This window comes from Solea senegalensis, linkage group LG8, assembly GCF_019176455.1.
Source record: "Solea senegalensis isolate Sse05_10M linkage group LG8, IFAPA_SoseM_1, whole genome shotgun sequence".
Classification (NCBI taxonomy): domain Eukaryota; kingdom Metazoa; phylum Chordata; class Actinopteri; order Pleuronectiformes; family Soleidae; genus Solea; species Solea senegalensis.
This window is the reverse complement of record NC_058028.1, coordinates 5,111,699-5,133,972: the sequence shown is the minus strand read 5'-3', so window position 1 is coordinate 5,133,972 and position 22,274 is coordinate 5,111,699. Positions and strand designations below refer to the sequence as shown.

The window sequence follows — 22,274 nt, the reverse complement described above, 5'->3', positions numbered from 1 at the left end:
TATCGGAAGTTTTTGATATCGGGATGCGCCTATTAGAAAACCACACATTTTTTCTCACACCAAAGTCCATTGAAAAAAACCCCGCTATTTTTAGCTCATGAGTTCACAGGAGTCGCCGTTTTATGGAACTCACAAAATAACACATTTCAACTCATTTCTAGGCAGCAGTGGATCAACAACTCCTGTGTGCCGTGACGTTAAAGCGCTGATTTTCTCTGTGGACTTTGGTGAGAGGATTTACGGCCGAGGTAGATAACGTATAGCCTTACTCTACTCTGCAGCCCTGAGGTAAAAGCAGTGTGTGTTCTCTTAGAGGCTGCTTTGATGTTTCTGTCAGTCCCAGCTGACTGGAGATCCTCTGGTGTGTTGAGAGCACTTGTCAGGAGTCATTTCTGCCGGGACATTGACAGGGACCTCATGTGTGTGTTTTCAGGGAGAAGGAGGAGGAGGAGGAGGTTGGGGTGAGGAGGTCCTCGTCCTTAGATTCACTCCGCAGCTCTGCATCATATAACAAGAGTTTGTCCTCCTAAACGGTTCTGGGTTATGTTTTTTTGGAGGGGGAGTGCGTCTCTTTAGAGCCATAATCAACCATTCCTCGCTGCATGGCTCACAGGCAGGATAAGGAAATAGCTGTTATTACACTAATGTAGATATGTGCACAATTTTCCCACCAGAATCCCATTTTACACGTCTTGCCTCAGGTAAACAGGTTATTATTATTATTATTATTGTTCTATATAAAGGTTGTCACCCTCTAGGGGCTGAGGAATAAAAAAACATGCTCGGACTTTCCTGACTGGGAAGAAGACGAAGGCGGCGGCAGCGGCAATAAAAGCAGACAATGCAAGACGGAGCGTTACGTGAATAATCGTATTTCAGGATGTGGCTTGGCAAAAAATAGAACACTCTGTGTCTGCGTTTGCATTCATGTTAGCACAACAGCCTCACTTATTTTAAATCGGAGGCAGCGCCGCACTAATAAGCACCGGTGGAATGAGCTCAGCGTCTGCAGGCAGGGAGGTAAACTGAATAAGTGCATCAGCAGTCACATGTAATCCTCCCTCACTCTGTGTCGCCCCAGACCATAAACAGGCCTTATCAGCGCCTGGAGGGGGGTATTTGACCAGATGAGCTCTTGGTTGCATAACATCAGTGGAATGAGGCAGAAGGCATAAGCAGCATGTTGATAAAACACTCCCTTTCTCGGGGGTTACCGCGGTGTTTACACATGCCTGCGTGTGAACTGTCCGGCGTGTTCACAACAGGGAAGGTCATGTTTAAGGAGAGACGGAGGAGCCATTCATTTTTGACTGACCTGAAAGAGTTGCTTCGGCCCTTAAATATAAATCTGAGCCCCTGTGACAATAATATTTTTCAGGGCTTTTTAATAACATGTGATTTTTCGAAAATTGACTTTGAGTTTGAGGAACGCCAGGGTAAAATGTTGAAATGCTTTGGAGGCGCGTCCCACATTCACATGCATCCACACGTCCTGGCACGAAGCAGGACACTGTTAGAATGTTGGAAAAGGTATTTATTTAGTTATTAAATCAACCAATCTTTGGCAAAAGTATCAAACTTTAATTTTTCAATACTTCAAGTATATACTCGTCAAGTATGGGAGTTTGGACGTTAGGATGGCACCAAGCGCTTAAGCCTCATTACCACAAGTATTGATAAATAAACATGTAAAGTACTTAAATAAATGCATATACAGTATAGAGTGGTTAACACATTCATTAGACCACCACCTACAGCTATCCTAACAGCATTGGTAATTATGAAAATAATATTTTTTAGGTTTCTGTAATGGTTAATGCAACAGTATGTAAAAGCTCATTAACCCAAAATGTTAAAATATAATTATTATTGTTACCCATTAATATTCAAATACAGCTAAATAAAAAATAGTGGAGCATTTTATTATTTCTTGATTAAGATGTCAAATTATAGTCATTCTGTCAGTGAGCCGGCTCAAATTTGGGTAGAAAAAGGTGCTTTCAGTTTGTTATTTGCCGAATAAATAACAATAAACCGTTAAAGATTTCTAAAATATTCATGTTTTCTCACTTTTACGACAGGTGGTCTTTTAAAAAAGGGACAAAAGCAAACCATGCAATCGACAGTGCACCAGTGCAATGTTAATATCACTCTAAAATTCAAAGTTGAAGATTAATAATATACTAACTTTCCAGTCAGGTCAAAACCTCTACATTAAAAAGTAAATAATGCTTCAACACCAAATCGATTGGTCACACCAAGTATCTGATGGCATCAGAGCGAGCAGATAATTTCAATAAGTCACAACGTCACGTCGCTGCCAAACTAGAAATGTCATATCTTGATTCATAAACCACACATGATTCTTTTCTCCTTTCAAATGATCTTGAAACTGCGAAAAACGAGATTCAGGATATCAGTTTAAATGTTAAAATGTTTTGTAGATGCATCCGCAAGTCCCGGCACGAAACAGGACATTGCGGGGAAAAGGGTTTATCAGATCTTACTCAATTCATTCCAAATATCCCGCTGCGATAACACTCACATGCTTGTACACACAGCTTTTGGGTTACACACATGTATTTCCCAGAAACACAAAAACCCTCTCTATTAAAACACAGCACACAGCAGGTTGTCTACCACCAGCACATTCCCTGAGGTAAGATACAGGCCGGGTACATCAGTGTTTCAGCCTGAGTGACTGTATTACAGCCTATTACAGTAAGTTAAAGAGAAGTTGATTGGGTGTGTTCTGCGTGATGGCACAGGTTGGGGTTTCCTTATAGCTTCCTCTGGGTTTAAACAATGTCTGCTCAGCCACTGTGAACACATTAATCCGCTGTTGTGGCTGCAGCTTCTAACCAGAGGCGACAACCCACTATTCTCAAGAGAGAAAGAAAAGATCATGGGTCAGTGAATTGGGGCCACATGTTGCAGCAACATGTCCTACATGTGTTGTAAAAAAAAAAAAAAAAAACATCCTTGCAGCCAAATAATATAAAACAGAAAATATACTGTGAATTTCACAGCTGCATTTTCACTGCGGGCAAGAATCTGACATTTCAATCAGCAACTGAACATGTGATCGGAATGAAAGCCTGATATTCAAGATGTCAAGTTTTACACAACCAAATCACATGGTGGGATTAGTGATACCCAGGCCGCGCTAACACAAGAGCACACACTCATAAACAAATGTCCATAGCGGAGTCCACAGCACATCCACACATAAAAGCTGACACTTACAGGTCACCCTTAAGGTCACTGTTTTCACCATGAGGAATTTCGAGCGACCAAACAATACTCCTCTTCTTCTGCTTCTCCTCCTCCACAGCAGAATTCACTCAACTTAAACTGCACAGAATCATTGTTTATATCCAGCATGAGGTCTTTCTCTGCTCAACCCTAACCCCAAAAGACGATGGATAGTTTCTCTTCGTACTTCATACTCATTTGTTGATTTGGCTGGATTTAGCACAATTATCAAACATGTTGGCATTTTGGCAACTAGTGACTGTAGCTGCTCATATCGCAGCAGTAGCAGCTAGTAGCTACTGTAGTTGCTAATATAAAACACCAATGCCTCGGTATCTTGGTACAATAGAGCTGCTACCAGATACAGCAGCCGCTAACAATAGCAACTACTAGTAGATTATGTAGCCGTTGTTGCCAAACACCAGTGTCATCTAGCTACAGCAAATGCTAGCAGATAGAGCTGCTGTAAACAGTAGTAACTACTAGCAGCTAGCAGCTTCTGTAGTTATCGATAAACACCATGTATGGCAGATACATGGTGCTTTGCTCACTGCTACTGGCTATCTACAGTAGCAGTGAGCAAAGCAGCTGCTTAGCAACAACTTGTAGCTACTGTCAAACTCCATTGCCTCGGCATGTAGCTACAGTAGGTGCTACCAGATACAGCAGCGCTAACAGACGCAACTAGCAGCTTCTGTAGCTGTTATTGTTAAACACCAGTACCATAGCTACAGTAGCAGCTAGCAACTAAAGCAGCTAACAGTAGCAACTACTAGCATCTAGCTACAGCAAGTTGCCAACAGCAAGACATGAAAATGAATGAGTTATCCTTTTAATAAAACATATGAACATTGAAGAGAAACTGATTTTCTTTAGCTGTCCAATTTTCGTAGTTGTTTCAGTTTTCAGTTTAAGATGGTTGTACCTTTTTTCTTTTTTTTTAAATGTAGTAAATAATCAAGTCTGATTGATGTGCTAAATCTCACCTGAGATAACAAAAATAAATAAAATCAAACTAATCACACTCATGTTGGCTTCATCTCCATTTGCAGGATGGCACACTTGAACCATGACCTCCACATTCTTTTAAAAATCGGGGTCTTGGTTAATTTATTGATATCCTCGCCTCAGGGCGGGAAGGACACGGCTCATTGATGCCCCAGAGGTTATCTCCATAAAACAAAGAAGACAATTAGCCTCGTGTAGCCCAGAGATAAGACCAAGATAATTCTCTGGCCAACAGAGGTGAGCAGGAGGAAGCATACTGATGAGTTAAAGGACCCATGTGTTCATTTTTCACTCTCCATATGTATAAGAAAACTAATATATTTCCACAGCATTTGTAGGGAGTATTAATTTCCAATTTAAAGCACTTAAGCTCAACTGCTGTTGTATTTATTTATTTATTACATTACAAAATCCCGCCAATTATGTGTTTTTTGTCAATTTTAATCAGAGGGAGTTTTTATTGCTTATGTGATATACAAAAAGTAAGATTTGACTTGCCTGAATAATATGTAAAAGGCTTATTCTTACTAATAACATACGTATTAGTTTCGTTTCTGCCAATAACCCTCGTCAGTGAAGGTTCTCCTTTGTTTGTTTAAAACAAATCCTCTGTCTCTGAATCACCACCAATAGAGTGGTGTGTTGTACCCGATATATCTGGAAAAGTTTTTGACTTTACTCAAACAGACAAACGTGGCCAAAAACAAACATTGGGGTGTCCTCCCCAGTCATAAACCCAAGGAAATACAAATTCCCCTTCTATAATTGGACTGTACGCCGTGAATCCTGGGATAAATCCTGATCAGCTGCAGAGTCTGGGCAGGTGTTTTAATGTTTTTTACCGTCGCTGTCATTCAGGATGTGCATGAGTGTTCAGCGTTCGCGTTCCAGGACTCACTGCCAAGTTTCAACACTCATCCTCTGACGTTAAGCTCATTTTTGTTGTTCATGAATCTCGCAGCTGCCGACATGTTGCCACAGCCTGCATGGATTTGGAAAGAAGTTATTCCTTGCAGTCCGATTGTGTAACTGGTGGGCTGTTTTCTTCAGTTTGTCTGCCTCAGTCTGTGACACAGAGGAAGATGAGAAGTTGGCAGGGACAGAGGATGAGCCACGAGAGGTCAACGAACATCAGGCAGAGTCTCTCTCGTGGACGACTACACAACAGAGCCAAGCTATTTTTTATTTTATATTCTATTTTGGCTGTTGCCTTGCAGCAGGTTCGCGACCCAGCTGGAACAAGGGTCTTCCTGCATGGAGTTTGAATGTTCTCCCCGTGTTTGTGACCATGCAGAGGTCATTTGGACATTTGTAATTGACCAAAGGTGTGAGAGTGGATGGTTGTTTGTTTCTATCGGCACTTTGCCACTGTACAGTTCTAGCACGACTCGGCTCTACTCGGTTTGGTATCAGGCATGTTGTTTTCCATTGCGATAGTACCTCCTCAACGTGGGTGGGGTCGTCTGGAAACTGTTGAGTAATTAGTAAAGCAGTTGTTTTCGGTGTAAACGAATCATCAGAATCAACCATTTTCTACCACTTTAGACGCTTGACATAGTCAATAATCTCAGCTGACATATGGCGATAGACGAGGTCACACCCTTGACAGTTCACCAGACCATCACAGGGACACATATAGAGACAATCAGCCATCCACTCACCTATCCAATTTATCAAATTCTCATATAACATGTTTTTGGATTGTGGGAGAAACCCTGAGAAAAGCCACACATGCACACACGGGGAGAACATGCAAAGAGTGCTAACCACTACACCAACCATGTGTTGTGTCATTCGAATCACTTAATTAAAAGGTTCAGTTCACTGATAACTGAAATACAGCTGAACGGATTGTGATTCGGCTCACGATCGCCTGTTGCTAAATACAGACTCCTCCTAATTATTGAGATTTCAAGAAATGTCCTTTGCTAAATGCTGGAGATTAACGCATGTTTTCAAGACGTTGAAGTCTTTTTAAACTGATCCAGAGTTTGGCATTGTTCGGTTTGATGACCAATGACGTCACATTTTAGTATCAAGTGGAGTCGATGCGTCGTCTCTGTGTCATCTGGGATCGGCACCAGCAGCCATGCACCATGACCCTCATGTGGAGGATAAAGGATATTATTTATTTCACACACACAAAGAAAAATAGCATGAAAATCAAAAAGAATAGCCTCAGTGAGGGTGCGATAGAAGCATAACCTCCCTCTGTGAAGTCAGTCGAGAAGTAAGAATGTACTGAAAACCCAGCAGGGGGGCGAATAAACAAGAACTCTCTGTTTGATTGGAAGTGAAGGTAAAGAGAGCCTCTATTTCTCACTTGATTTATAACAACAGTAAACAGTTTCCCTAAGGATACTTCAGGCTTTTTGAAGTGCAGGTTATACGAGGTTTTGATGCATTATCAAACCAATACTTCAGTTCAGTCTTTTGTGCGTCTTTTGCCTCTTATTTTTGCTGAAGTCTGACTGTGCCAATTAAAAAAGTAAAGCCACTGCAGAGCTGACATTCACTGTGATGGACGACACAACTTTAAAATGTGCACAGAATGAAAGGTTTGCTGTTCCACACGGTGATGAATGGACGCCTGAAACAGTGGCGTAGTGTTTTCAAAACGGTCGCCAATTATTGAATAAAGAATGAGCCATTTATCGAACGTTTCAGAGCAGGAAATACAGTTGCTGTGGTCCTTCAGCAAATCTTTAACCCCACCGCTACCACCACCACCACACACACATACACATAATAACACAGAACAACATGTGTGCTCAGAGAGCGATAAAGACATTAACCATTAACGTGGCATTGATCGCTGTGACTGACTGACTGTGCAGCTGCAGACGTTTCAGCCCTTTTTCCAGCTTTAATTCATCGTTTTTGATTTGGAAAACAAGATTTAAACATTTACGCTCCGGTATTCCTGTTCTTATTGGAAAGACAACCTGTTCCATCATGAATCCATTCAGTTAAGTATTTGCTGTTTACATTTTTGTAAAGATAGGCTGATAAGAAGGCAGGTCCATAGTAATGTAGGTTTCTTTTAATTTCTTGAAATAAACTGTAGTACAGGCCAGCAGAGCCTGTGTGAACCTGCCTAAAAGGTGGACCAGCGCCTGCACGAGTCACCGGCCACATGTGAGTCATAAACAATGGCAGCATTTAAAAGGATAGTTCAGGTTGTTTGAATTGTGTTTATATGAAGTTTTGGCACAAATCGGTAAAGCTTTAAAAGAAGTACACCTGTTTAAATTTAAGAAAATGCTCACATGTTTTTCCTCAAACATAAAGTTTGTCAACCACTCCTGCACCAAAGTCCATTCAGAAAATCAGTGTTTTAAGCTTGTCGGGGAAACAGGAGCTGCTGGTCTACTGCTGCCTCGTGTGGTCAGTTTGTGTCACTGACATTAATCTGAACTAATAATTTCAAACACCGAAATCACAAAATAACACGTGTTGACTTATTGATGAAGGCAGTGGTGGATTGACAACTCATGTGAGCTGTGATGTGAAATTGCTGATTTTCTCTATGGAGTTTGGTGTGGTGGGGGAAAAAATGGTGAGCAAACTTTAGATCCTAGCCAGAAAAAAGGCAAATAAAATGTGGCACAAACATGTTCTGAAGACATATAAAGATTTGTGAGATCAGCCTTTTGTGAAAAGGTGCACATCATGTTCCAAAGGATCCAAATTTAACTGACCTTTTTTCACTGTGTGTGTGAGCAGCAGATGATGATGAATCAGTTTCTATTGTCTGACGTGGAGCGACTGAACGGGGGCCGCACACAATGGAGGGGTCAGCGCGCGGGGCCCGAAATAATCATAACAATGACAACTCCCATATTTAGAGTTGCAAAGAAAGAGACTCCCAAGTGTTATTGTATTAACAGGAAGAGCTGCTCCCCATGAAACACTTTACTCTTTACTGAGTGACTCATAGGTTTCATTGTTTTCATCACAGAAACCAGCGATGCTATGAAACCTCCAAGAAATACACAAACAAAACACAGGTGGCCTCAGCACAGCATGGTTAAGCTGCGTTACCATGAGCATCATTTTTAGTCCCTGATGCGAGGTTCCAAGCACGCTGACTGACCACTGATTGGTCAGAGTGCCGTCACAGGAAGAGACGTCCGGCACAAGAATCAAGCCGAACAATGCCGAACAGTAGATCAGTTAAAAAAGACTTAACAATCCTAAAAATGGGGGTTCATCTCCAACAATTACTATTGAAAGGTCTAAAATCTCAATATTTAACAGAGGAGTCTGGTGTATTTAGCGAAAGCACTGCCGTGCAGTGATGACTCCGCCCACGTTGAGTAGGTAGGTTCAATTTGTCCGTTTTATTTTATCGTAACTTTTGTGCGTTGGACTTATCTTATTTAAACACAATGTGTCATTATTATTGTCAGATTGATGCATAAAAAGATTCTGCTTCTAAATGGGAGACCCTCAAACATTTGGTTGTTTCGAATGTGTCATTTGTACTTTTGTCATATTTCATCATGCCTTATTTGTTTTATTTATTAGGAACAGATACTGTAACATAGAGAACTGCAATGCATTTATGTGTTTATTAGTCATTCAAGTCTTTATTAATTTGCATATAGGTTTGTACATGACAAGATAAAGATGAGAGATTCTGCAGAAAGGGTGAAGGATACAGACACTAACAGCTGTCAGGTATTGAAGTAAACACATTATTAAATAAATATATTATGGTAAAGTAGATAGAGAGAGATAATGAGATGTGATGTAAAAATAAATATGTAAAAGTCTTATTCTCAGGCTACAAAAAACAAACTGGGTTTTAGTGCAATAATAATAATCCACTTAAATAAACACACTCATGAGTTTTGTTTTGCCGATAATAACCCTCCTCAGTGTTACACACCAGACCTCAAATGTCAAAACGAAGGTTTCCCCTTTGTTTGTTCTGAATAAGAAACAGTGAGAGATCAGTATCAGCATCAGTAGCCAGACAGAGATCATTGGGTCATCTCACATCTGCAGAGCTCTTCCTGAGTGAAGCTGGCTGCGTTCACAAAAAACAGGCAGAGACGCAGTGACACAGACAGTGACGGTGACGGATAACCAGCGTTTATATTTCATCATCAGCAGCGTGGAGGTGTGCCGCACGCTTTGCCAGAACAGACACAATGAAAGTGCATCTTTTGATAAAGAGCAGCAAGAGTCAGCGCAGCAAGAAAAAACTGAATCAATAAAGTGCTTCAGATTAGATGCTCGAGTTCAGAGATGCAACAACATCTGAAACAGAGACGCTGAGACACAGGATGTAGCTGGAGGTGTGAGGCGCTTAAAGAAAAAGGAGGAAGTGATGAAGAGCTTAAAGAACAGGGAGGAAGTGATGAAGAGCTCCTCAGTTCCACAGATTTCTCTGGCGTGAGATGTAAAACCAAGGCGTGTTGTGGTTTGAGCAAAAATGACAGCTCACAGTGAGTGTCACACAGTTCAGTTTCCAGTCTGAGTCATATCATGAGTTTCATTTCCAGCAGTGATCATGTTATATATGAGCTGGAATTATACTATGGAGTATGAGGGCCAAACTGAAGAGGGAAAAAAACTGACTGAGAATAAATTTGTAATATTAAAAAAGTCCTAATATTATGAGAAAAAAGTCATAATATTATCAGAATAAAGTCGCAATATTAAAAAAGTCCAAATGTTACAAAAATAAAGTCATTACATTTATCCCTAACCACAACCCAAATCTTAGTCTCAAACTCAACCAAGAAATTAGGTTCTGCCACTTTAGAACCAGGTTTTGGTCTCCATGGGGACTACTGGTCCACACACAGTAGCTCATTCAAAAAGAGAAATTTCTTCCCTGATCCATTTATAGCCACTGAGATACCACAGACACGATTTCATATCCTTCCTGCGAGAGGAAGCTCCTGTTCATGTGCTCCCTTCAACTCCATATTTTCTGAGCTACAACTTCATAAAACTGTTCAGTCAGGCCTTTCGAGTCAGGTCTTCTTGCACCTTTGACCCAGAAGAAACGGCTGCACGATTTACTCCAAACCAACAGCTCAGGAGGAATAAAGCCGCCTCTCTGAAGCTTTAAATACCAGGGTTTTTTTTTCACATCAGAGCTTTAATAAAAATAAATAAGTAGGAAAAAGTCAAGAAAGATTCGATATAAATACAAAAAGTGTAGGGGCGGGGAAAAGTATCACATTAAGACCAGATTCAGATGTTGTCCATATGACATTACTGTAATTGTCCATATACATAATGTGTTAAATAAAGAATTCAACACAAATAAAAACGTGTTTAAAAAGATTTAAAAGGTGTTTACGTCGACATTATACAAGTAAACCGTTGAATAATCCGATCAAACTGAGCATTTCAATGGACACCGATGTGTTTTTAAGGTTCAGTGTGTGAGAAATGGTGACACCCACTGGTGAGACTGCAGATTACAACACTCCTCCCCTTTTCTGGGCAGTCACATAACTACGGTGGCCTTCATATGACAAAAGATGAAGTAAGCTTCCACTTTAAAAACACAAAATGCAGGCGTTAGCAGGTTTGTCCAGTCGGGTTGCCGTAGAAACACGATGGCCAGCCCCTATAAAGCGATAAAGCACCTTTATCTGAAGTGCAATATGAAAAAAAGAAAGATTAAAACATTTTTTTATCATTTATCAATTATAGATAGATCGATAACAAAGGTTTTAGCTAACTTTAAGCTAGCTTTTTGCTAACTTTAAGCTAGCTTTTGGCTAATAGATAGCTAGATAGATGAATTAAAGAGCTAAAGCTCAGCTACAATAAAATGTAGCAATTAAAGTCATATGAAGTAATATTTAAATGTCTGCAGCAGTGGTGGCTGGAATTATGTAAAAGTCAGTTCTCAGATGTGCTGTAAACATCACTAGTAAGATGCACCAAAGTTCCTTGCTTGTGTATCTACTCTCAAATATGCTTGAAACTCTGTTTTCTTGCTGTTGTTTCTCCACAATAAAAGCTCCAGCACAGAGATGATCTGCAGAGCACACACATGCCCAATATTCCCTTAACTTAAACATGGAGGTATAAGGGTAAAAAACAAAATAAAGTAGAGCAATAACTTGGAGGAGGCTGGAGTTGGAGCTCTGGAGGGGGATTTCAGTGTGTCTTGGAGATAAGGGAGGAGCTGCAGCCCCCAGTTTCCTCAATAAAACACCCATCGTGTGCAGATACACAGTTATCTGTGGAGGCTCTCACCCTGGGAGCCAATGGGAGGGAGGCTCCTCGTGGTGGAGCAGCTTTTTAATCCGTCCCTGCTGTGACTGTTGGTGAATCAGCACCACTGTGGTTTTGTTGACTCAAGGGTTTGTATCTATATCCTGTTGATCCCAAACCGTCACGGGCGAGGTTCGTGCCTGTGGGTCTCACTGTTACACTGTTGTCACACAGGGCTCAGCTATTGTTTGCTCTCCTCCGTCGAGACACTTTATTTCGCTGAAGGTAACAGGCTCTACTTGTTCCATGAGCTCACTTCTTCTCACAGACGGTGCCGCCGGAATTATTCAACATCAAGCTTTCTAAATCACACATACATGTTTCGATGTTTCACTCCTGTCCTACACACCAGCCACCAGGAATAATAAAAGGTCAAATTCAAGCTCTTTCGGGGCACAATGTCTCTCCCCTTCCTTCGTTCTCCACAAGGTTCATGTCAGTGTTTGCAGCTCCACCTAGTGGTCAAGGAAGGACTAACACTGTCATCTCTCTCTCTCTCTCTGTGTCCTACAACAAATTAAAAATAACATCAGAAGGGATCAGCAGACGTTTGTCTGGTTTTGTGCGTCACTGAAACAACATGTTTAGTCTACTTTTGATAATTCAGAGGAAACTGACATCAAAAGTGTTTAAAACAGTGCCGACCTCCATTAAAGACGCAGCAGCTGCTCCCACTCACTCACTCATTCACTCTATTATTTCCTGTTTCCCCCCAGACAAGAGGCAAAAACAGGAGCCTCCAGATGAGACGCAGTCTCAACAACAACAACAACAACAACATATGATTCAGTTAAGGTATAGAAATATCTAAAGCACCTTTAGGTCCAATCCAACTTTATTCAAGAAGCACTTTAAAAACAGCTGAAACAAAAAGAGAGAAATAAAAATCAATTAAATATACAAACACTGGACCTAAAAGACCTCAACAGAAACAATAAAGTAGTTTAAAACATGCCATAGAAACATGGCACCACAAGATACAACAAAAGAAAACCAAAGGTTTATTTCCCAATAGATAAAAGTACTTTATTGATCCCAAAAACTGGGACATTTCAGGCAATTTCCAAAAAAACACATGTAAAACAATAAAATTTGTGGTAAAGCCAAAGAGTAGAAATGTGTTTTAAGATTTAAGTTTTAAATAAGTTAGTTTAAAGTAGTTTGATCACAAAAGAAAGAAACTTAAACTTAAACACGTTGGGCTAAAACAACATCATTCTAGCCCAACATTCATTTTGTTTAAGAAATTAAACAAGTTTCTTTGATGTTTCAGTATTTTCTGGTTTCTTTGCTTCATATCACAAAGAAATCATTAAAGCTGAGTCATTTTGGATTGTGGACAAAACGCTCAACACTGATTTCAGAATATCAGACCATTTTTCAACATGTTCTGATATTTTATTTGCACCACATGATTGATTTGTTGACACTGATTGTTAGTTGCAGCCCGACTGTGCAATTTGACTGATGGGATATTGTGTCAAGAAATGTTTCGTTCAATTTTTGGTCCAAAGAGTAAGATAAAGTCACAACAATGATATGTTTGTTAAATCGTGATCTAAATGGATTCAGCAACAAAGCATCACACTCCAAACATTCACTGCCCAAAACAAACTTTCACTCGACAGAGGAAAACTAAACAAATGACCAAACAAGAGAAACACATTTTGAGAACCCAGCCCACTCAACATGGAAAACACACTGAAGCAACTGCGTGGCAACCGCTCACACCTGCATATATCAGCTCTGTCACAGTCAGACTGATTAACCTCAGCTGTGACAGACACACAGGTTCACACAATATCCGCCTGATTAACAAAGAAACCTGTGACCTACATTCTGGATACAACAGAGAGACAGAGAGAGCTGACAGAAACTAAATATACTGAAAACTGTTTCACTGTTATACCGCAAGAAAACGCCCACATTCTTTTCTCCCATTTACTTTATTTCCTACGGTCTTTTTTTGGACTATTTTGCCATATCTGCATATAGTTTTCATTAAGAGGCAAACACGTTTAAGTTTTATGTAAAAAAGCAGAGATGTGTGTTTATTTGTATAAATAAAATGAAAACAAGTGTAGAACATAAGGTGATGAGAATCTACTGACACTTCATATCCAACACTAATTAACTTAAATATCTTAATTTAACATGTTTTTTATTGTGACATGTAAGTGTTTTCTGACATTCCATGAAAAGTAGAAGAAAGTCGGAATACGCCAGGTCTGGAATAGGCCAATCTTTTTCAGATTACCACGAACTCTAAAGGGGCGGGGCTGTGCACTGAAGTACGCTGATTGGTGGGACACATTTAGCAGATGTTTCAGTGTTGCCAGCTTAGCAACTTTGACACTATATTTAGCGAGTATTCTAGCGACTCTTTTTCAAAAAATAGTTAATAAGTTCCTGGTAATAAAGGTTCTTGGAAATGTAGGTGGGTGGAAAAGTAGCTTATGTGGACAAAAAGTAAGGTAAGGGTGGTATGAGGCTGTCCTTCAGGCTTTGGTCTCTATGGTCCCTTATCTCCAGTGAAGGACAATCTTAACACTTTGGGACAACTGTTTAAGGAAAGTCCTTTTTTTCCTAATCCTAACTTGACTGACTCACACAGAGCCTTGATCTCAACTCCATCGAGCACCTTTGGGATGAACCGGAACAGAGATCGTGGATACTGACTTTATAAATGCTCTATAGAATGAATGGGCACAAATTCCCATTGAAACACTTTAAAATCTTGAGGAAAGTCGTCCAAGAAGAGTGGAAACTGTTGTAGCTGCAAAAGAGGGACCAACAGCATCTACAGTATATGTATTTGAATAGGTTATTACATTATTAATAGGTTGTTGTTCAGGTGTCTGAATACTTTTGTCCATATATTGTATATTTACTCTGTCAAGTTCTGCACTATATTACTTGATTTAAAGTGTCCAGTGAACTCTGGTGGCTTGAAACTGGCAACATCCATTTTGGCAGTTCAGTTGTTTTTCCTGCCAACATGGCGGCGTAAACACAACTGAGTCCTCCACAGTTCTGTGTCGCGAGGGGTTTTAATGTTCCGCAAACATGTGTTCGACTTCATCGATCCAGTCACAGGGAGATTCTTCCTCAAAGTCTCTGCAAAGTGACGACAAAAAAATCACATGTTTAAATCTCAGGGGTCACATTTACAATGAATGCCTCTTAACGTGTACGGAACCAGTGTGTGTGATTCAGATAGTGTGAAACTGAATACCTAATATCTAATAATATATGAGAAACTACGGTGGCCTACAGGCAGCATAAAAACTCAAAAACCTCCTCCCTCGAGCCAGTGTTTGATTTGACCATTCAGGGCTACTGTAGAGGAGTGTGGGTACTTTACAGCAATTTCAGGGACTATAAATACATATAATATTTATTTTTAGTAGTTCTTCTTATAAAACATGTTAGGATTAAGGGTTATTTCTGTTGTTTTGTGGTGGGCGGCAAACACAGCTGTAAAACAACAGTAATAACAGGAAGTAGCTGGATTTCTGGTGCAAATCAGGTACAAAGACTAAACCTGAAGTAACAAAAAACCCACATCAGTTCTTAGTTCAATCATAGACTAATGATATAATTGATATATTATCCCTAAATCCTACACACTGGACCTTAATATGAGGTGTTTACATCGCTGTAATAACGTCCCTGTGCTTTATTTTGAAACTCATATTTTCTCCCTACACAAAACTACTGCTATGAGGTTTTAAAGGTAAATTAAGAATTGCAAAAGAATGTGGGGTTTTATTGTAACGACAGAAAAATGCGCTTACGTGTCGTCGTCATCAGAGCGCGGCTCCAGTCGCTGCTCGTCGGCGGTCACTTCCTCCTCGGTGCCATCCGTGTCGTCGCCCTGAGGCTGAGACAGGGGTCCTTTCAGCGGGTCGTCCCCTGTGACGAAAGTAAAGTCTGTTTTTAATTCAACTACTGTTACAGCTGCTGGCTCCGCCCCCTCTTCTAAGTTCGGTGGTATAAAGCAGAGCAGATTGACAGCCAGGACAGACTCCATGAGACTGCCTGTCTAAAGTGTGTTGAAACACTTCTACAAACCATTGTGTATTAAGAAGGTGCTGAAGGCTCTGCTCAGCTGGACCTTCTCTAACAGACTCATGAGTCTTTCAGGAGGATCTTTGTCCCATCGTCTCCTCTGCACGTCGTCCTCTGGTTCCGACAAACAAACAAATGAGTTTCTCTTTTATTAACTCAACTTAACTCATGTTATTTAAACATTTTAGTGAGTACAGATGTTCATACTTTCATGATTATAGCTCATGAGTGTCCGGCCGGTCACAGAGGACGCGCTGTCCGATGAGAGGAGGCTTTTGTTTGCCAGCACCTGCAGCACAGAGTCGGAACGCTCAGTCGTCCAGTGTCTGCGACGACCGGGCTCTCTGCTTTCACAGCGACCTTCAGTCATCTCCACACCTGGAAAAAAAGGGTTATTTGAAGATGTTTTATCTTGTGAAGGCAAATTATATCATTTTTCCCGGAAAAGCTCTGTTGTTTTTGAATAAATGTGATAACGTCTCACAATAAATGGGAAAAAGTTGAGTTTTTCTGTATTCACAAGAACATTTTGCCTGAAAAAGCTGTTGTTTTTGAATAAACATGATTATTTTTCAAAGAAATTGGGAAAAAGCCTTGTTTTCCTGTGTTAACGAGACCATTTTTGTCATGCTCCGCCTACTTCCCCTCCTTTCTCTCCTGCATTCGCCTCAGCATGCAATCAGTTCACCTGTGGCAGGAGCACACCTGCTCCCAATCTAATCATCAAGCCTCTACTTATTTCCTGGTTCTCCAGCCGCTCGTCGCCAGATTGCCACAGACGTCTGTGTGGTAAACATCACGGCTCTCTTGAAGATCACGCGTTCTCCAGTGTTTAGGTCCTTGTTTGTGTTTTGCTTTGTTGACTCCTGCACTCTCCTACGCTCAGAGCTTCCTCACCGCCTGCATTAGTCCAGCTCATCTGTGAACCCCCAATCATCGATAAACTGTGAAAGCTGCATTCTCTCTTCGCCTGCGTGCTCTTGTGTCCAGCACTGCCTTGCCTTAACAATTTGACCTGAAAAAGCTCTTGTTTTTGAATAAATGTGATCATTTCTCAAAAGGGTTTTTGGTCTTTACAAGAACATTACTTTACGTTACTGAAAAGTAAAAAAGTTCAGTTTTTCTCAATATATATGAGATATTTTTTACCCCCAAAAGGAATTTTGTTGTAATTTTTTGAATTAAGAAAATATTAAGATATTCAAACCCTTTGTTACTTACTGAAAAAGTGAATAAAAAGCTCTGTTTTTATGAAATAACAAGATATTTCCTCTAAAAAGTATTTTTAATTTATTCTATTTTAATTAACATGACACATTTTCTCAAACTTTTTTTTTCTAAATAAATAAGACAAATGTTCAGCTCAAAAACTGAAAAAAGTGTTTCATTTGTCCATTTAAAAACACAGTGGTCGAACATGGCCGCCTCTGTAGAGAAGACCCACTCCTTATGTAAATATAAGGGCTACTTTCATGGTAATGAAAATATTCAGGTCATTGTACACTCAAAAAAACAAACCAACCACCAGCAATCACTTAAATCTTACACACTGGAGTGAAGTGTCTTGTTTGTTTATTAAGAAAAGGTCTCCGCTGATCTCGGTACATGTTTACGTGTTCTTTACCTTCCAATGTTGTCGTTTTCATCAAACTCTTCTCTCGCAGCAGCTCGGCCACCTTCCCTCCTCCTCCTCTGTCCCAGTGCTTCATCCTCCTCCCCCGCTCCTCCTCCTCCTCCGTCACCTGTGAGAGATTTAAAGCAGTGCGGTAAATCAAACGCACCACACGGGCTCCGCCGCCATCTGAACCAACAGCAGTGTGGTCAAAAGGTCAGATTCCACACGGGGGGGCGTCATCACAGCTGGGGGAAGTGGAAGAGTTTAAACTCTTCTCACTCCTGCCCCGAGCGTCCGTCACCGCACGGGAAGCTCGAGAGGACGACCGCGTCTTTACCTGGGAGGGGAAATGTGAGCGCAGGAGTCTGGAGACCCGGTGAGAGGTCAGGATGGTGTGCAGGGACGGCCTGTCCTTCGGGTTGGTCTTGAACATGTGCTTGATCAAACACCGCAGCTCGTAGGGCAGGTGGTCGGGGAGCGGCGGGTACGCGCCCCGGCACACCTTAAAGATCAGGCTCCTCCAGCTGGAAGCCTGGAACTGGACACATAAGACAGAGTGGAGAGTGAGGATCTGTGGGAAAACAGCCCACGCTGCAACATCAGAGCCTCAGAAAACACACACACACACGAGGAGATAATAGAAGTCAGCTGAAGATAACAACAGGCCTCCATCATTCCACAGCAGCAGGACCTCGCTGTGCAGAGAGTGGTTCACACGATGATTTACTGACAGCTTGTCGGGAACGAGGCCCACTGTTGCGGCCGCATGCGTGTGCGTCTGGGTGTATGTTTTGATAAGCACTGGTGTAAAAATGCACTCAAGTTCAAGTAAAAGTAGCTTGTTTAACATTTACTAAAACGTTATTTAGTTAGTTTCTTAACAAGGTTATTTCGTGCAAAAAGGACAAGGGGATACAAATCTCACGTGAATTGTTTTTAATTAAAGGCTAAATCTTTACAAATTAATGTGCTGACAAAATAAAATATGTAAACACAATGTGTCAGTCAACATGGGTCAAAGGTCACAGATGCTTCAACTTTCTCTCTCACTCAGGGACCTTAATTCACCTGTCCTCCCCGTTCACATGTCCTCATCATCAACTGCCAAAGTTTCCGGTTATTTTTTTACTTATTATATCAGAACCACCAGCTTATTTTATGTCACTTCCCTCCCCCCCGTCACACACTGGGTGGTATCACCCACAAAGAGAGCGCGGGGTTAGGGGACGTACCGGGTGTCTCAGGGTGCAGAGCTCGTAGAGAACGCAGCCCAAAGACCACACGTCGCTGCGGGACACACAAAACATGGCAGAGGGTAATTCAGTTAGGTAAATCAGTTTACCTCACAAATCCATCACAACAATCACACAATCCGAACAATAACGTCCCAAATCTCAACTCAAAATTCTCTTATTCAGACTTGTCTACCCCCCACCACTTTCATCTACTGTGTTTAATTTCAGACTTCTGTCTGTTTTCTTATATATGATGTTGGCAAAAATGTGATATCGGTATAGTGCCCAAACCCGTGCATTGCTCAAGGGCTCTACAGCGCCCCCCTAAGATGAAAACCAAGCCCAAAATGTCCTGAAACTTGGTGGGAAGGTGTTATAGACCAAGACGGACAAAAAAGTTGATCGGAACCATGGCCTCAACTCGACAGGAAGTCGGCCATTTTACATTTTGGCGATTTGCACCCTACGTAAATACACACACTAGACACAAACACACAGTTATTTAACAACTGCTGAGCTGAGAGCAAACACTGTTTTGGAGAATTCTGGCACTGTCACGTCAACCAACGGCTAACAAATAAGCACAGTGTTCACAATCTGTGTGGTGGAAAAGAATCGACTTGAGGGGAAACTGTGGGCGAGCGTTGAACATTTTAAAATGTCCAGTGTGTAAACTTTATCGAGGGTTTGTTGTCAGAACTTGGGTAAACTAGCCATAAGCATGTAAGTGTATAATGGCTTTAAAATAAGAAGCTCTCTTTTATTAAATTTGGTGATTGATCTTTTTAATTTAATCCAGCGATCGAACGACAGAAATGGCACCACGGTTCCAACGGTTTATTAGGACTGAACAATTAATAATTTTCTAATAACGGCTGCAGTTTCATTAGATTATTTTTGATTGTTCTATGTGTTTTTACAATTCAAATTAAAGCAATGTCATCCATAACAATTCATCATCCTTGCATTAATATTTTCATGTCTTGTGTTTATTTATTTTTTGCTTCATCCCGTTTGCAATCAACCACAAAACTCACTTTTTCAAAATTGCTTTTAACGTTTGACAGTTTTATAACTTATGTTATTCATTCTTGTGCATTTAATTTGAAGCGACTTTAGCTAAACTTAAATATTTTTCCTCCCACTTCATTCACACTTACCTCTTATTGTTGTAAGGCTTATTGTCCCAGATTTCTGGAGCTACGTAATACGGAGTCCCAACATACGAATGAGCGAATGCCTTTGAGCTGCAACACAACAACAACAACAACAAAAAGAGTCAACGTTAAAGTGCAGTACCTTCAAATTGCAAACTTTTTTTCTTTTCCTACCTGTTGAGAACACACGCTGAGCCAAAGTCCCCGAGTTTAATCGTCCCGTCATCTGTCAGGAAAATGTTCTGGGTGAGGAAACGACAAAACTATGATGTTAGACGATGCAGCTTTATTTGTATGACTCATTTGATTCACAAAGGCTTCTGTACCTTGGACTTCAGGTCTCGGTGCAAAACTCGCTTATCGTGGATGTGCTTTGCACCTGCACACATTTGAGAAAACCACCTCAAGATCTGAAAGAAAAACAAACCATAAAAACAATGATTTAAGTGGAAAGTTAATCAGTTAAATGAAATGAAGTGTGAGATTAGTTTAAAGACGTACATCATCAACACAAAACTGTGTGGTTTTCTGCTGCGTGATCCTCTGCAACAGGTCTCCTCCTCTGCAGTACTCCATAATAATACACAGCAGGTCATCAGCTGAACAACAAACACATCACATCATCCAAATGACAACAATAAGTGTGTGTGTGTGACTCCACAGGCTGCATTTGCTTCAAGTTTACAGCGCGTTTACCCTCGAATGCTTCCCTGAAGGCCACGATATTGGGATGTTTCATTGTGGACAGCAGGACGGCTTCTCTCCTCGAATTCTCCAATTTACTCTGATTCTATAAAGATGCAAATACAGACACAGCGTGATTTCATGCATTTTACAATTATGCAAAACTCCATGTTTCTGTGGAGGCAGCAATGTGGTTATCTGAACAGTGCAAATTACATTTTCCAACACGGCAGACAATAACGTGTGTATATATATATACATATATATTTATATATATATATATATATATATATATATGTATATATATATATATATATATATATATATATGTATATGTATATGTGTATATATATATATATGTTATTGTATTACTGCTCTGGTTTTATTGATTAACTGGAGTTTTTTGAGTAGGGCTTTTCAAAATAAAAGCCTCCAGTGACATTTCTCATGCAGACATGTGTTAAATATATACATATAAAGTGTTCCCTCTGACCTTTGGCAGCTGGATTTCTTTGAGCACATATTCCTGCCGACTGTTGTTACACCGCACCAACAAAGCTCTGCCGAACGATCCTTCACCGATGACTCTCAGCGGTGAATAATGTGACTCCATGGAGCTCCTTTGAATCAAAACAAAGAAAGACAGCGCTTGAAAATCAACAAAAAAACATACAGCTACAACAGACTGAGCAACCGGAACTAAAGGTTTATATAAATGTAAACAGTCTCCATTGAGAAATCCGCCAACACGTGTGAAAAATAAAGGCTAATTCAACTGAAAACACGGATTTATTATTGTTCTACATGTGCCCCTCGGTGTTCGATCCGCGGCCACTTCCGTGTTGTTGTGTGACGTAGTTAGGAGGGACCGGGCGTGCCCGTGACACGCTCTTTCACCGCTAGATGGCAGTAGATTATAATCTCCAAAATCCTACTTCACGTCTCGTAGTAACATTTTCAGCGAAAACCACCACAGTCATTTTGAAATAACCGATTCTGTCCGGCTAATGTTGACACGTTGACGTGTTTAAGCGCTTTAGTGATACATTTCACCGCGTCCTCTTTCATTCGATGCATGTTTTTTGAGAACCCAGGAAAGTGTGTGCTCGTGCCAGGCCCCTGCATAATAGCGTAAGTATAAGGCCAAAAAAAAAAAGAATAAATAAATACCCTATTAATGAAAAAAACTCATTTACTTTCAGTTTATCGTTAAATAAAGTCCACATTACATGAATAGACGTGACTTTAAGTTGTCCTGCTTGACACTTGATGTTCAGAGCCCGGATAGCTCAGTCGGTAGAGCATCAGACTTTTAATCTGAGGGTCCAGGGTTCAAGTCCCTGTTCGGGCGATGCTTTTTTTTCCCCCCTTATATTTCACCAAATGTGTACAGAGCTCTAACGTAACCACTTTCAAACGATCATTCAAGACGATTTTCCGCAGTTAAGAAGAAAACAAATAATCCATAATATTTAGAAATTCTTTTATATATATATAAATGATAAATAAACAGCAACATATTTTACAGTTGTAAACACAGTTTAACAGCTAAAAAAATATTTTTAAGACCACAACAATAGCTAGAAATGACTGGAACTGTACACATACACATCAAATGCATGGCATGCTTTTTGCATATGCTCAGCACAAATGTAAAGTGTACGTGATTTGTGATTTACACCACTATGCTCCTTTAATTTTCAACAGAATTCCCCAAACATCTTGCGCAGCATAAACCTTCATCATGCTTCGTGGGCCAAACGACTGCACAGTGAGTCCAAGTGTCTAATGTTGCCTCATTACCTCTCTGGCAGCGTCCTGGCTGCACCTATCAGCGACTAAACTCCGCCACAGGAGGAGAATAAAGACAATAATGAGGTAAATATTGGCCGTAAAGCAACGGTTTGTCTCCAGCTCCTAGAATATGCTACACAGGCTGTTTTATGGACATTTTTCTGGAGCTGTAAAAATAAAAGATGTTGTGGTTGAACTCAGTTT

At 40.6% G+C, this 22,274-nt stretch overlaps 1 protein-coding gene and 1 non-coding gene across 4 annotated transcripts; one reads left to right on the top strand and one right to left on the bottom strand.

The window, feature by feature from the left end:
* Positions 1 to 13,441: 13,441 nt before the first annotated feature.
* Positions 13,442 to 21,118, bottom strand: nek3 (NIMA related kinase 3). 3 transcript variants are annotated; one of them, XM_044032880.1, is made up of 13 exons: positions 20,770 to 21,118; positions 20,289 to 20,382; positions 20,094 to 20,191; positions 19,919 to 20,002; positions 19,767 to 19,834; positions 19,596 to 19,682; positions 18,433 to 18,487; positions 17,538 to 17,738; positions 17,210 to 17,327; positions 15,793 to 15,963; positions 15,589 to 15,705; positions 15,312 to 15,429; positions 13,442 to 14,631 (listed from the first exon to the last, which is right to left on the bottom strand). In XM_044032880.1, exons 1-13 carry the CDS (start codon positions 20,887 to 20,889, stop codon positions 14,565 to 14,567), a joined length of 1,398 nt encoding a protein of 465 aa, XP_043888815.1. In that variant the 5' UTR covers positions 20,890 to 21,118; the 3' UTR covers positions 13,442 to 14,564. The 3 variants fall into 3 exon arrangements, with proteins under 3 accessions (XP_043888815.1, XP_043888816.1, XP_043888817.1); XM_044032881.1 differs by having other exon boundaries at positions 15,589 to 15,699; XM_044032882.1 differs by lacking the exon at positions 13,442 to 14,631 and having other exon boundaries at positions 15,361 to 15,705.
* A 436-nt stretch (positions 21,119 to 21,554) lies between these two features.
* Positions 21,555 to 21,627, top strand: trnak-uuu. Its single transcript has one exon. It is a non-coding gene; the product is annotated as a tRNA-Lys (tRNA).
* The last annotated feature ends 647 nt before the right edge of the window (positions 21,628 to 22,274 follow it).

Excerpts from the sequence above, each read along its gene's own strand:
- nek3 (XM_044032880.1), bottom strand. The coding sequence starts at position 20,889 with ATGGAGTCACATTATTCACCGCTGAGAGTCATCGGTGAAGGATCGTTC. Across the intron at positions 17,739-18,432 it reads TCTGCACCCTGAGACACCCG|TTCCAGGCTTCCAGCTGGAG; the intron begins GTACGTCCCCTA and ends TTATGTGTCCAG. Across the intron at positions 14,632-15,311 it reads CGCTCTGATGACGACGACAC|AGACTTTGAGGAAGAATCTC; the intron begins GTAAGCGCATTT and ends GTCACTTTGCAG.